Here is a 15,980-nt window from a genome sequence, read left to right on the forward strand (position 1 = left end):
GATAAATAAGCTTGTGACATCTGATACCTGGTGGAATGACAGTTCTATAAAGAAGTTGTTTTTTTGGAGGATGCTACACACTTGTCCTATTCATCTACAATTTCTAGCTACTTTAACGCAGAAACATTATGAATTCATGAGGTAGAATTCACTGACACATAAAATGAATTGCAGTAGTTTGAAAGGAAGTCTTTATGAAGCAAATGTAGGCATGAGGATATGAAATTCCTTCAGGAATACAGACAAGCACAAAGCTCTCATTTATAGTAGATTCTCAAAGGGTACTTTATGAAATGTACCTATCTGCTTCAGCTAGATATTTCAATAGCAAAATGTTTTTTTTTTTTTATTAGAATGAAATCATAAAGTACTGTAATGACATTATAAGGAGAGTTAATGCTTGTAATAAGAGGTATTTCTGTTGACATTAGAACAATATTCCAATTTCTTACTTAGTTTATTATTTATTGATTTTTACATTTAACACCATTCTGTGTTAATTTGCTTGCTAATTTTTTGTGCCACTAAAATAAATTTTAGTGAAACAATAACTTCCAAAACTTGATAAGATATATGGTCCATTCATTGCCAGAAATTCCTACCAAGTTCAATTTCTATTTTTTGCACAGATACATGTTCCATATTTAATTAAAAATTCAGAATCTATCATTACATTTACAATTGTTAATTTCAGTTATCGCTTAAGTTATATACACAGTTTACTATACAGGAAAGCATAATTTAATGTGGTCAATAAAAGCAAGAATGCTTTTAACATAAGCAGTGTAGTGCTGAATTTAAGGAAGATATCTTGGTATAGTAAAATAACATTATATTAAACTTTTATACAAATGATGACAAAATAGCTAATATCAAGAGATACCAAGTGTGGCACTTACCTTGGCTTCTTCTCCGAAATTGATTCAGGTTAGTTTGACTGCAGTGTTTGTGGGATGTGACCCTGACCAATTGCAGAGTAAATCTCAGTTTGAAGGAGGGTGGTACATTTGCTTCCAGCTTCAGATAAAGAACTGTACACATTAGTTTGGGTTGGCAGACACCTGATCTCAGCAGATTAATTCATATAACAACACAATACTATTCAATGTATTTATAAAGCACTTAGAAAGGTAAGGTTCCTGACCTGCAATATTGTGATATGCTAATATCACCTAGTTTTTAAGGTGATGTTGTGTAGCTTGTAAAATTGAGGTGTTTTTTGTTATATTTTTTATGAAGGTATATATGGAAGATTACCCTAAATCCAGCACTAAGACATAGCAGGTAGTTTCTGGATAAAACATGACTTTATGCCAATGCCAGTTGTCTGATCACAGATTGATTAGAGAAATCCTAAAACTAGATATTGTGGTGCCTAACAAATGAGGATCAACACCCCAAGGATACCAATGTGCGCTATGCAGAGAAAGGCCAGAGAACTGTAAAATGTTACATGTATGTTTTTTCCCTTTTTAGGATACATAGAGAAGAGATGTGTATTATACTTGGATAGAAAATAACATAACTTTTTAAATTTTCCTTAAAATTTAGCTCTAAAATTGCATGAGCATTATATACCCACCATCAGCCATAACCACTTGCCTAAAATTGTGTAGATCCCCCTTTTGCCACCAAAACAGCCCTGCCCCGGTAAGGCATGGACTCCACTAGACCTCTGAAGGTATGCAGTGGTATCTGGCACCAAGACAGCAGCAGATCCTTTAATTGTGAGGTGGGACCTCCATTGATTGGACTTGTTTGTCCAGCACATCTCACAGATGATCAATTGGATTGAGATCTGGGGAATTTGGAGATCAAGTCAACAACTTGAACTCATTGTTGTGTTCCTCAAACCATTCCAAGACCATTTTTGCTTTGTGGCAGGGCACATGATCCTGCTTAAAGTGGCCAATACCATTACGGAATACCGTGTCCATGAAAGGTAAGTGTCAAAGTAACACCCACATGAATGGCAGGACCCAAGGTTACCTAGCAGAACATTGCCCAAAGCATGACACTGCCTCTGCCGGGTTGCATGCTTCCCATATTGCATCCTGGTGCCATGTGTTCTCAAGGTAAGGGAGGCCAACAACATAATGTAAAAAGACAATTATTTTTAGATGCTCTGACCCAGTCGTCTAGCCATTACAATTTGGCCCTTGTCAAAGTCACTCAGATCTTTATGTTGGCCCGTTTTTCCTGCTTCTAACACCTCAACTTTGAGGATGAATTGTTCACTTGCTGCCTAATATATATATATAAAATTCCTGGAAAAGGACAATTAGAAATTTACATTTCAGGGGAAACAGGTGTCAAAGAAAGCGATTAAGGATAGCAAATCTAAGTGACTTTTTTGGTTTTGAACATAAAAGAACTAAAGGGTTCAGTGAATTTAAGCCAGTTGGAGGCATCTCTAATGCAATGAGTTTTGATGTTACACAGAAGTCTTGTTAGATACGGATAGAGAGTATGTTAAAGAAATAATACAACAACATGTTCTGAGAGTACTGCATAAGCTATTCTAAATATTCCATAAAAACAGAGGACTGATAACATTTAGTATGAGACAATTCAAACCAAGTATCCCAGTGATAAAGCAGCACAAAGCATATTTGGAAGACAACATAATCAATGTGTGCTATCCAGTTATGTCCATAAACAAATGGCAATGCAGAGTATTCTTCCTAAAGTCTGTGTTTCTCTAGACACTCTGTTGGCTTTATGTTTAATTTCCAGTTAGACACACAATAAAGCTTTAGGCAGAGGCCCATAATTTTAAACCAGAGTAGCTCAGGGGGCAGTTGTCATCTTGCCACCTATTCCAGCTCTCCACTGTTAATGTAAATGCCAACAATCTAATGGGATGCAGGGACAGAGAAAGGATTGAAAAAATGGCCTCAGTTCCACAACACCGAAAATTAAAGGAAGAGGATCTCAAATTGTCAACCTCTATGAACATGGCTGCAACTTTCACATTTTCTGAAAAGTTTAGTGAATGCTTGAGTTGCTAGTTGATGTGCAGTATCAAGTGGATGTAATTTTACGCTTCAGCTGTGATTTGCATTTATTAACCACGCACATTAATCTGTTTAGCAATGTATCCCCTTGTAGACCAATGATATACCAGTTATGTCACAAAGAAATTTTCCTAGATGACCAATAATCAGTAGCGTACCTAGAAGGGGGCGGGGGGGCGGTCCGCACCGGGTGCCGCTCATCAGGGGGGTGCCAACTTGCGGGCACCCAGCACCCCTCCAGAGACAGACAGTAATGTCCCCCGCTGGAGGAGCAGGTTCGCAAGGGAGCGGTATCTGAGGTTTTTAACAGACCCCTGGCTCCCTTGAGTGATTTTAAGCCGGTTCAAGGATCTCCCTTGAACCCGGCTTAAAATCACTCAAGGGAGCCGGAGGTCTATTAAAGACCTCCGATACCGCTCCCTTGCGATCCGCGCGGCAACAGCTGCTGTGCGCCGGGGGTTTGTTGTCAGATCCCGGCGCACAACACTGAAGCCGCGCCCACCGCCGTCTGTGCCCTGAACCGGAAGAAGAACTGAAGAAGAGGAGCGAAGAGGAGGAAAAGGAGCTGTAAGGAGAAAAGAGGAAAGGTAGGAAAGCATTCAGTGAGAGTGAGAGTGACAGTGGATTAGTGTATGTGTGGATTGGTGTATGTGTGGATTGGTATACGTGTGGATTGGTATACGTGTGGATTGGTATATGTGTGGATTGGTGTATGTGTGGATTGGTATGTGTGGATTGGTATGTGTGTGGATTGGTATGTGTGTGGATTGGAATATATGTGGATTAGTATGTGTGTGGACTGGTATATGTGTGGATTGGTAAATGTGTGGATTGGTAAGTGTGTGGATTGGTAAGTGTGTGAGAGTGATGGGTGTTATGCTGTACCATTTCCAATGTATTTTTCATTATATAATTATGCTCTAAAGTACATCATAACTCCCATCACTCTATACTGTTCCATACAGTGGCAGAGCTGGGAGACAGAGGCCTTGCACCCCCACCGCAGGACTCCTGAAAGGTAAGTGAACTTCAAAGAGGGAGAGGGTAGATAGTTAGGAGGGGGTAGATAGGGAGAATGGAGTGAGACGGGGGATAGGAGGGTAGATAGGGAGAAGGGAGTGAGAAGGGGTAGATAGGGCGATCATACTTCTATTGTTATTTAATTGTTTTGTCCTATTTTTGTGTGTTACTTACTTTAAATAAAAGTGTTAGATTTTTTTTATGGTGTAGGGGGTCATATTCGGTTTCGGCCAGGTAAATGCTGCATTTTCGGTTTCAGTCCAGAATTCGTTTCGGTGCATCCCTAAGCCAGACAATGAAGTGGTAGGCCTACACCACATCAATGTTTGGCTTAGTATATAGTGATAGGAGTTATGCTGCACTATTGTCAATGTCTGGCTCAATGTATAGTGACAGGGATTACGCTGTACCACCGTCAATGTGTGCCTCAGTATATAGTGATAGGTGTTATGCTGTACCACCGTCAATTTCTGCCTCGGTATATAGTGATAAGTGTTATGCTGTACCACTGTCAATGTCTGCCTCAGTATATAATGATAACAGTAATGCTGTACCACCTTCAGTGTCTGCGCCAGTATATAACGGTAGAAGCTATGCAGTTTTAAAGTGTGTCTGTGGGGGGGGGGGTGCCACATATAGGATCCGCCCCAGGTGCCAAATACTCCAGGTACGCCCCTGCCAATAATACACCTGGTACATCATGTGTTTAATCTGGCACTTGAGCACTGATTGCACACATAATGTGATCAGGAATTCTGGTCATGCTGTACTGCTCTATTATAACTAGCGTTAAAAAATAATTTTAAACATTCTAAAAGCTTGCACTCCTGTTAGTAGAAATACAAAATAAAAATCAACCCAAAGACAACCAAACAATAACAACAGTGTAGGTAAATGGGATGCTAAAGAATGTCATAACCACAAAAAGTGTTCTGGTCCTTTAGATGTAAGATATCCTGATCCTTGAAGGGTTAAAGAAGGGCACTTCAAAAGCAAAAAAATGTTATGCAGATCAATATCTAAATTTACTTTACAGATAAATTCCAAATTTCACACCTGTAAAGTGTTGGCTAAAAGCTCATTCCAAATATCATTGTGAATATGACCTATTGGGAAAAGGATGGATGTGGTGGTTTCAGACATTCACAGTAAATTCATAAAGTAACACCGTACTGATGACATTCTTAGAATACCAAACATAAAGAAAATTTAAATTCTTCATTTTCAGGATTTAATTTTCTTCACAGCAAGATTAAGTATATTAAGTGAAGGCTAATTGCTTAATATTGAACTATGATAACAATTATTGTGTGATTTACTGTAAAAGAGAGCCTAAAGAAAAACAAAGGTTGCATCCTAAACTCTTTAACATTTCTTAAAATATTTTTGTATACCTGGAACAAATGAATTGCTAAATTATTCATTCTTAAGGATACTTGCATAGATGGACAAACTCATGTAGTGAGAGAGAACATTTAAAGAACCAAATTATTTTTTATAAGGTCCAAGAAAAATTTACATTTCAGCTTATTGTTCCACCTTTCTCAGAAATGAAATATTCCTTAAAAGTCCCATATATACACTGTACTTATAAATAAATCATATAAACTTTACTATTTTAATTGGCATGTTTTACAACTTTATAATGAAACATGTATGTACATACAGCAGCATACATACAACCAGCACAAACATACAGTAACATTATGTAGTTGTTAAATTGATATTCTGTGTGTTAGTCATGTTACCATGGCTTAAAACACATAGTCAACAAAAGCTTCTCTGTTTGTCTTAGTACTAAATATTTGCTATCATCTTTTTAATGCAATAAAATATTATGAAAATGACTATAGTTAAAAAAAGACACTCAAAATTCTAAATTAAATAACAAAGGAAATGCATTGCCCTAATAATGTACATGCCTTTTGGGAAATAAGTGGTTATTCTAGGACTTCATTAGTTAAAGAAAAATAAAAAAAATAAACAAGACATAGGATACATTGGTTCAAAGTCAGAATGGTTACACTTCTTCACAAATTTGTTTTCCAAACTCCTATGGAGACTTATGTGAATCTTATGTATTTAAATAACAACAGCCTGAAGAAGCCTGAAACATATAATAAGATCTAGTGGGATTGGTGGCTGAATCCCATTTCCTTCTAGACGCAAATAACGAAGTCTTGGTCCTTGTGGAAAATGTGGGTCAAACTCTTCTATGACATCATTGGGGCAAACTATAGTACCAGTTATATCTGCAAAATATGAAAGTATATGCATTTTAAAACACAATACTATGTATAGCAAATACACAAAAAATCTTAAAAAGTTAATATACAATGATCTACCGTTTTTTTTAATTATTATTATATAGGAAACATCTTTTTGTATGAAGACATACATGTAAAGGACAGACTTGTGTGCACATAGATATTAAAAAGAAAAATAAACAAGCAACTAGACCATCCATGGAGTAAGGTTGTTGTTGGTGAGCACTCAAGCAAACTGGGAAATTGTTAGCTAGTACAAGCAGAGCATGTATTATTTGGTACTTTTACAAAAGTGGATTGATTGCTAACTTATAGGATCCATTGCCCATGCCCTATTTGGTACATCTTTGAGCCGAGCCATTTCAGTATGCCCAATGAACCCATATATTTTTGAAAACTAGACACCCCAGGGTATTTCAAATGCTAGTATTTTAACTCTTTGCATGCACACATTTTACCACCACAATTTTTTCAGTTTGCAGTAGTACTCTTTTGTGTGTATTTTTCCCCCACACACCTATGTTATGTATGAATTTACTTTTTTCAGCATATATATATTTTATTCTGTATATATTTTATTATACCTATGTTGTCAGTTAGCAATCCTTTCTGCTACTTACTGTATTTCCTTTTTGATATTCTGTTGGAACAGATGGTGGTTTATGGTAAAAATAAATAAATATGTAAAACAGCCTGAAGGACAAAAATATCAAAGAGAGCATGTCCATTCACTTCTTTCATACATGAATAGATTGTTGATGTGGGAAGAAAAAAGGTCTGTCAATTTCTGTTTTACTTATATGTGACAGAGGTTATCTACGATTGTTTGTTGGCGATGTCTCCTTCCCTAAGGGGTAGTGAATGCAGCTGTTTTGGTTAAAGACATGTTAAAAGGTGTCAGTTTTAAAGTTTAGCCTCAAGTAGTTATACAGTTAGTTTCAAATAGGATATGTATGTATGTATCTATCTATTATTTATTTGAAACCAATTGTATAACCGTTTTTTGGGGGGATGCTTGAAAAAGTTTCTGTAATCATGTTTTGAATGTATAAATAACATTTAAGACTAAGAATTCAGTTTACAGCTGAAGTCTTGTAAGAAGATTTTCCCCTTTGGCTTGTTTTATAATTTTTACCTCATAATTCCATTTGCTTTAGAATACTGCAAATACAGAGAGGTTTTGGTAACTGTATTCAGCTAGCATTGTGCATATTTCATCCTATAGATCACTAATTTTCAGGAAATGACCTATGCTCCAAAGCTCTTAATGTCATTTATAAAAGGGAGTTTGATGGGTCTCATAGAACCAGTATAAGTTGTGTTATACATTTAATGCTTTATCCATATGTAGACAGTACTGAAAGATGAGACGTTTAAATAAACATCACTGCAACTTCTGTAGAGATATAGCTACTTTTCTCACTACAGGGATCTGCCATCTGGAACGAACTGAGAGTTATAAAATTATGTGTTCAATGCAACCCATTGTAATCAAATTGATAATACAAAATTGGATAGCTTTTGAGCAATAGAGATTTAAGCATGCTCAATATTATTTTTTTTCTAATATATTAGCGTCTCCTTAAACATGCAATTCACCGTTTTGTGTATCTATAGATATGTATAAGCATTAAACAATCATCTACAGACACCAGACAAGCCAGAAGGCTTGTTTTTTCCCTCATAAATCTCATGGTGCTGCCACAATCACAAGGGATTCTGGTTAGGCGCGTGCAAACAAGGTCAATGAGGATCACCTTTTGCCTCTATGTCCACTTTATACATGGATCCCTTGAAAGTAATTGCCCGCTGTACAAGACAGCCTTTAGACAAAACTCAGGTAAGAAGGTGCAGTAGCCAGATCACCACTCATGGACAGCTGTTTGGCTTAACAGCTTAAATGAATGTTTTCTCCTTGACACCTTATCCCGTGTCCCTGTCAGTAACCAGGGTTCCGTGCTTCCACTCGATGTGATGAACAAAGAAAGGTGACAAAGGGCTCCAAGAGGGTTAGGGCCACAGTGAAACTAGGTTCCCAGATTTATTTTTTCTGGGGCTCCACGTTCCCTAAGTGAATATGCAGCCCCCTTCCCTCACAGTCAATGGGGGCCTGATCTTTTAGGGTCTCCTCCAAAAGTGAGGGTATTGAGGTGCCATTTTGGTCAGAGCTAGTGTTATAAAAAAGATTCTTCTTCTACACCACCAGCAATGCACACTCATGGTATACTTACCGCCAGCTAATCATGGCTAGCAAGAGATTTCCAGGGGATATAAGGAGACCTCTCATGCTCTCCATGTACAAAAAGCAGCTGAAATGTGTGTGAAACTTAGACTGAGGAAAAGAGAGTTGCAGCTCCGGAGCTGCAGCATTTTAGGAAGGTAAGTACTGTTTTGTTTTTGCAGGTGTCTTTTTGGAAAATCTTTTTGGATAGATACAAGTATATAATTAAGTGCAGACTTGCTAAGTACCATTATACATTCTTTTCAAAAAGAATACATTTGCATACTGCATACCTTCCACCATTGCTGGCAGCACATGCATGATAAGAAGAGTGGTTAGAGGTGGAGCTACAAGGGCCTTCTATTTCCATCTACCTCTTGAAACAGAGCGCCGCTATATGAGAACCCAACGCTCCCTGATCCCCTAGGAACTGGTGCATGGAAAAAATCAATCTGTATCCGTGGAGGCATGTTTCACACTTCTCCCCACTAGTTCACCAATAACAGGGATGACAGTGTGGAAAACCTGGGGCACTGTTGGAGCTGCATCCTTTGCAATTATTCAAGCTAGGCCTCTGCTGTCAGTCTTCATAAATAGGTGTTTGCCAAACAAGGATGGAGTAGTAGATTTAAATATGCCATGGCATTTTAATGAATATACCTAGGAGACTCAGGAAGCGGTGATTCCCTAGGATTCTGGTTCACTGCAAGAAAACTCAAGAGTAGCGGGAATTGTGTTGCGGCAATTCCCACTCCCTGCCACTTCCCCTCCAGAAATGGTGTGTGTCCCACAACATCTGCAGGATTGTCCACAGAGGTTAGCAGGACCTCCTACCACCATCCTGCAAGGGTGGCTTTGGGTAGCCGGAGCCAGAGAGTTCACAGTAATGTTAATGAATGATGTATGTGTGTGTGTGTGGCCTCCTCCTGTGTACGTCCAGCCCCATGCTACACTCTTACACCTTTCCAGCATGCAAATCATACTATGATAATATTCCAGATGTTCATCCCTTTTTAATGACACTCAAGTTGTTACTGCTGCAATATCACACAGTGCAACCGGGTGTGGATTTACTATCGTGGCCTGTTAATGACAGAGATCACTAACATAGTTCAAAAGAGTATGTACTGACTTCAGCTATAAACCCAGGGGTGTCCTAAGAATGACACTGGAGCATTAAACCGTCAGACAGGATATGCAACCGGTTCATTAAAAAGGGGAGGGCCTAAAGTATTGGCATAGTCTTTCTTTACAGAAACAGTATGCTTCACTATTAAAATGCTGGGGGGTTCAAAATTTTAATGAGATTTAAAAACACAAAATTAAGCTTCACTCTCCTGTTAATACAAATATATACAATGTGATATTATCTAATTTTGTACTAACCCCCCCACACACACACACCTGCTAATGTTTAACTTTTTGAATGTGAACAAATGAATTTACCCATATATGACAAATTGCGTTATAGACATAAACTGTGGTGGCAGATAAGACCATCATAACATCAAACATCAAATTGTAACAATGAAATAAACTTACTTTTTATCTTGTTGTGATCAAGGTGAAGACGTTCCAAGTGGCCGTTCACAACAGGTACACTTGTCAGTTCGTTGTAGGACAATTGCAAGTCTAATATAGAAGATACGTTAAAAACATTGGCGGGTATACCGGCATCTGCAAACCTGTTGTAGTTTAATCTAACAAAAGCTATTCTGGGTATATCATTAAAGTAGTTGTCTGGAATAGATTCAATGTTATTGTTGTCTAGGTACAACTGAACGGTGTTAGATGGAAGGCCAGATGGCATTTTCTTCAGGGAGTTTTTAGCCACATTCAGTTGCACCAGATTTTTAAGTCCTGTAAGCGCATCAGCCTCAAAGGAGCCATCTGTAAGTTTGTTGTGATGTAAGTCCAGCAGGGTAAGATTCACCAAATTGCTAAACACTCCCTCTGGGATCTTTGATATCTTATTCCTTGCCAAACGAAGTTGCTCCATGGTGTCTGGCAATGGTGAAGGTATTTCATCTAGGTCATTGTCCTCTAACAACAAGTGAAGTAAGCTCTTTAAATTTGTGAATACGTTCTTTTTTATTCTTTTGTTGCTTATTTTATTTCTGTTTAAATTAATCCATTTCACTTCTGTAGCATTTGCAAAAGATTTTTCATCAAGTGTTTCAATTTGATTGTTCTGAAGATACAAATACCAAACTCTTGACGGGATTGGTGGTACCTCCTTTAGGCCTTTGTTTTCACAGTATAGAGCACGTGGGAAGCTTGGAGGACAAAAGCATTCCTTTGGGCAGTCTGTGGAGAGTGAACTGTAGAGTCCTGAGTCCATATAATCATAGTACTGGGCATCACAATAAGAGGGGATGAGGATGGTCAAAATAAGCATCAGGAGACTGCAAACTAGTGGTGGGTCCATGTTAGCCCTTAAAACAATGTTGATAAAATGTTATTTCAGCTCTATAGAAACTTGCTCAACAAAAACTACATCAGATTTTTTGGGGGAAGGAACTTGATTTGGATTTACATCATTTTTGGCTGTGTCTATAAGATATAGCTAACAGGTGGAACCAGTGGCAACATTTAATTTCATTCTTCCTCAAAAAACACCACAGTTTTGAAAACATTTAATTTCCACGTTAAAGTGTGGTCCATACGAACATTTTTACCATTAAAACAGTGAGTCATAATACCCACTAATGGTTAACAAAACACATATGAATTGTTTTTTCTTCTTGATTATCTTGCAAACAAACAATGTGTGGGATTTTAAATGAGCCTAATGGGAGTAGACAAAATAGAGAGTTTGTTGTGTAAGATATGGTGTCTCAAATGTATTCAGACATTATTGCTTTTAATTCCTGAATATTAAAATAATCATCTGGATAGCATTTTCTATGAATGCTATGTAGTCAACCACAAGAGATCAAAGAAGGTTTAAACAGCTGTTTTATGACCATTGTCCCAAAATTTGGAGTGGTCTCTTTTCAGAAATCCTTTCCCTCCAGCAATTGAAATTAAACAAATACATTCCAATCTGCATGCATGTGGTGACCCAAAATCATTGGCCACTATGTTCCCCTAGCTAACCCTTTTCAGTTTAAGTCGATTTTAATGTGATATTTCTAATTTATCGCCAATATATAGTACAGTAATAAATATTGCACTGTCAACATAAACTAAGAAAGCATAGGACAATAAATGGTTACTTTGTTTTTCTACCTATTCAGAGCTGTAGCTAAAAGAATACAGTTAGTGTGCTTTTTCTAGAATTTATCTTACAACACATATGATGTCTCCAAGTTTAAGTGATATCATTTAGCATGTTCCCCAGAACAGGCTGTAAAGTGACATAATTTAGTATGTTCCCAGAGCAAATTGTTCAAAAATATGACTTAACTGCGCAACCAAAACAAGCATTTGCTATGAATTGCTTTGCAAAAATCAATAAAGTGTAAACATGCATTCTTGCTTTAAAAAAAAAACATCCGATAGTTTAACAAACATGCTCATTAAAATGTAATTGCATATAAAACAATTAATGAAATCTTTATCACTAATAGTAACAAGGAAAGTTAATATTGAAGGTTTTACCTTACAGCTGCGGAATGCAGAAGTGCTTTCTCACAATGTGTGATCCCAACAAGAATTTACCTTAAAGTAGAAACCCTTGGCTGCTAGCTGAATGTTTTGATTCTACCCCCTGAGATTTCACTTCCCATTACAGCATAAGTTCTCATATGGAAAATTCAACAGCTGATTCTTAGACTGATTTTATCCCTAACCACATTTCTTTGATGATGATAATGAAAATTCAAACTTACCTTGTTTTCTTGTGTCTTCTGTTGTTTTGTGTTGGTCGCTGCTAAGACTAGGGTTTGAAGCAAAATGCCTAACTGTATGAGGGTTGTCTTCCTAATATATATGCACCAGTGACTAAGGCTTTTAACCCATAAAAGAACTTAAAAACACCTCAGTACCTCAACCAGCCAACCAAAAAGGAAGGACATTTCCGGCTTTCATATAAGTTGCTTGAGGGCAGCCTTTTATCATCTGTATTCATATTCCTCAATATGCCGCAGACAAAGCACAGTATTGTTAATATGTTTTGGAAAAAACATTTTTCTAGTGAAACATAACCAGTATAAAATGACATATACACTAGGATATTACCTACTTTCAGGAATATTCTGTGCTGGAAATTTATATTGCACACATAACAAAACAAAAATATATATTCCTATTGAAAGTTGTTATTAGTTTGTAAATAAAAACATGTTATTTAAATATATTTTAATAAAAACATATGGATACAATGTATGAAAGATACCTATGTAAGAACTAAACCATAGTGGGGCTTTTAGTCCCACTGATTGGAGTGTTTTAATCCATCATATGCACTTTATTAAAAGCTGAGCAGTCCCTTTAAATTTTCATGTGGTCCATGGTCTATCTTGCAAATAAATGGAGGCATTCTGCCTTTATGTATTTCACCCATGTATGGATGAGATTGGTGTGGCATTTTGGTGATGCATTTTGGATCAGTTTCTAGATCATAATCGATGATTTATAGGGTTTATTGAAATATTGGATACAGAATATTAAAAAAACAGTAGAAATACACATAATAAAAAAGTATAGTGCATGTTGGGCTGAGCCCTTCAAAACCAATACTAGTGCGTGTGGGGGGGGCAAGCAGGGGTAGCAGGAAAAGGGTAAGGGTGAAACAGACGACATTGTTTATACCTTTGTTTATTACAGCATTGAAAATTGCACACAAGTTCATAAAATAGATTAAGTCACATATTTTTATTGTTTTTCCCTATAGATTTATTATTGTTTTCCCATGTTTTATTGCATAATTAATTGGCAATCACCATGTGATATCTGATGGCTGCCATTTTATGTTAATAGCCATTGATCAGTCTGACAGATCGATGGCATATGTTACTGCATTGTAAGATATGTTTTTTTTTAAAATAAATGTTGCTATTTTAATTAGTGTGTAATTGTTATTTTAGAATTAGATTTATTATTGTATTGTCTCTTAGTAGTGAAATAAACTGTGAGGACATACCTGTCCACGCATCCCGCACCGCCCCGACTCCGCACTCCACATGCTGCTCCTGTGGCTGGGTTCTTCCAGGCAGCTTTCCCCACTGGCAACAATCAGCCTGGAGTAGCGGGCAACGACAGAAAGCCCGCTACTCATCCTCCTCGTCAACCCTGCAGCTGACCACACTCGCTCCCATCTGGGAACATCACGTCTAATCGCGTACAGGAGTGACACACATTTGACCTCGGAAGACCCTGCCTGACCTCGTGCTTAGTTCTCAGTTCCTTCAGCCTATTTTAAGGCAAGACTTTCATTATTTCTTTACCCTTCATTGTAATGTGTGCGACTGCCCTACTTTCGACTCATTAACCATTTGTGACCTGGATTGTTTGACCTTGCTCCTTGTCTCCTAATTTGGCTACCGTCTGTGCTCTCCTGTTGCTGACCCAGCCTGTCTGAACTTTGTGTGTCCAGCTCTTTTCAGCCTGGTTGACTGCAACTGACATACTACTTCAAGGGATCCAGCATAATAGTTGCATTACATAAACATCTAACACTAACACCTTAACTAACCCCAGCCACCTAACAGCTTACACTATCAGTATCCACTAACAGTACCTCAACACCTAGCACCGTAGTTGGGAACTTCCCAAGGTAAGCTACATAGAACTCTCCCTCTTCTGGAGGCATTGTTTCTTAAAGGAGAAGGGCAATCCATGAGTAGGTGGTTGGACTAGCACCAGACAGCTTTTCATGGGTGGGGAGTGGGCATGGCCAAACTGACCCAGGGAAACAGGACTTCACCCCGGGATTCCATCTCAAACCTGTTGTGTTTCCAAGTACGCTGAACATTAATCATTATTCTGTCTCCTATCCACTACCCTAACCTAACCTTTAGAAACAATCACTTAATCACTTCATCCTTATATAATTACTAGTTGGGGTTGAAATACTTTCATTTGTTGGTTAGTTTAGTTCATTGCTTGCTAGATAGATTTAAATTGTTTGGTACTTGGTTTACTTAGCTGTTTGCTAAACAAAATGATGGTTTCAGTTGTTATTGGAAGAGGGCATAGGCAGCCTAATGTAACCGGCATGGAGATCATCTCCAGTAGGAGAAACTGCTACATCCGTGGCAGTTGCAGGTAAGTTGGTTAAACCTATATTGTGCTATGTCAGATTCTGATTCACATTATAAAAACTCTAATAAAAAGTTTGATGAAAATCATTTAAAAAATGCCCCTGAAATAAAGGAAGGTACACTGACAAAAAACAATTGAACATGTGCCTTAAAAATGAAAATAAACTTTAATAAACTTAATGTTTTATTGCTCCCAGTGCCAAGTGTCAAGTGCCTTGACTGTGTCTAGACAGCCCTACTGAAAACAGAGCAGATGGAGTGTTTGCTTATTTCTTACATAATATAAAATGTTTCAATGTCCCTGTTAATGTATATTTATGTATTGATTTATTTGGTTTTCATAGTTTGTACTTCAGATGCCAAGATACGTTTATTCAGGCTGTAGGATTTTTGGAGTATACCATGGAAGCCGTCACTGCCCTCTACAATTGTCTAAATTGCATGTTATTTACAATGGAAATGTGTCGATTGATTATAATTTTCGTTGTGTTTTATTCTAGGACTAAAGATTGTTTCCTATAAGAACTTTTTTATGTTTTCCAAAGGTCTGACAATTTTTTCTCAGATTCATATAGATATAAATATAGACACCTATAAAAAATAAAAAAAAACAGAATGATACGTTCTGGGAAAAATTGTGCTTACTGTGGTTTCTAGGTAAGTAGGTGATCTTTGGAAACTTAAGTGATGTGTCTTCAGGGAATATATGTTGTGATGATGTCTTTTTAGGGTACTTATCCCACTTAATCTATGGGGTACACATTTCTGGCTCAAATGTGAACATTTTTGCAATTTTACCCACTTTGCTGCCATGACATAGGGGTATGTCATGACCGTATAATATGATAATATAACATATATGTAGTATTATGTTATGCATGATACTTTCACTTATCATTCATATTTAATAGATTTTATAATTAATTGCATAAACATTTGACAGATACATAATCGTATAAACCGGTGCTTTGTTCTATACAAACAAACAAAAACATAATAAAATTAATTAATTTTAGAATTAACGTAATTCTAACATATTTCTAAGTTGCTTGTATAGTGTTTTATAAAAAAGACCTTATATATATATATATATATATATATATATATATATATGTAACCAAAGAAAAATGGGCACTCAGGGATCTTTGTAGTAAAGTGCGTTTAACACTAATTTATTTAAATCAGCACGGCCAACGTTTCGGACCACCTCCGGTGTCAAGACAACGTTTCGGACCGGAGGTGGTCCGAA

The 15,980-nt window shown here is 37.2% G+C and overlaps 1 protein-coding gene across 1 annotated transcript; it reads right to left on the bottom strand.

Moving 5' to 3' along the window:
* Nucleotides 1–6,119: 6,119 nt before the first annotated feature.
* LOC149299798 (keratocan-like) lies at nucleotides 6,120–14,449 on the bottom strand. Its single transcript, XM_089486195.1, has 3 exons — nucleotides 14,434–14,449; nucleotides 10,068–10,937; nucleotides 6,120–6,289 (listed from the first exon to the last, which is right to left on the bottom strand). The coding sequence occupies exons 1-3, from the start codon at nucleotides 14,447–14,449 to the stop codon at nucleotides 6,120–6,122; spliced, it is 1,056 nt and encodes a 351-aa protein (XP_089342321.1).
* Between the last annotated feature and the right edge of the window lie 1,531 nt (nucleotides 14,450–15,980).

This window comes from Sceloporus occidentalis, unplaced genomic scaffold (assembly GCF_023333645.1).
Source record: "Sceloporus occidentalis isolate IW3139 unplaced genomic scaffold, rSceOcc1.0.p SCAF_28, whole genome shotgun sequence".
In the NCBI taxonomy this organism is placed as follows: Eukaryota; Metazoa; Chordata; class Lepidosauria; order Squamata; family Phrynosomatidae; genus Sceloporus; species Sceloporus occidentalis.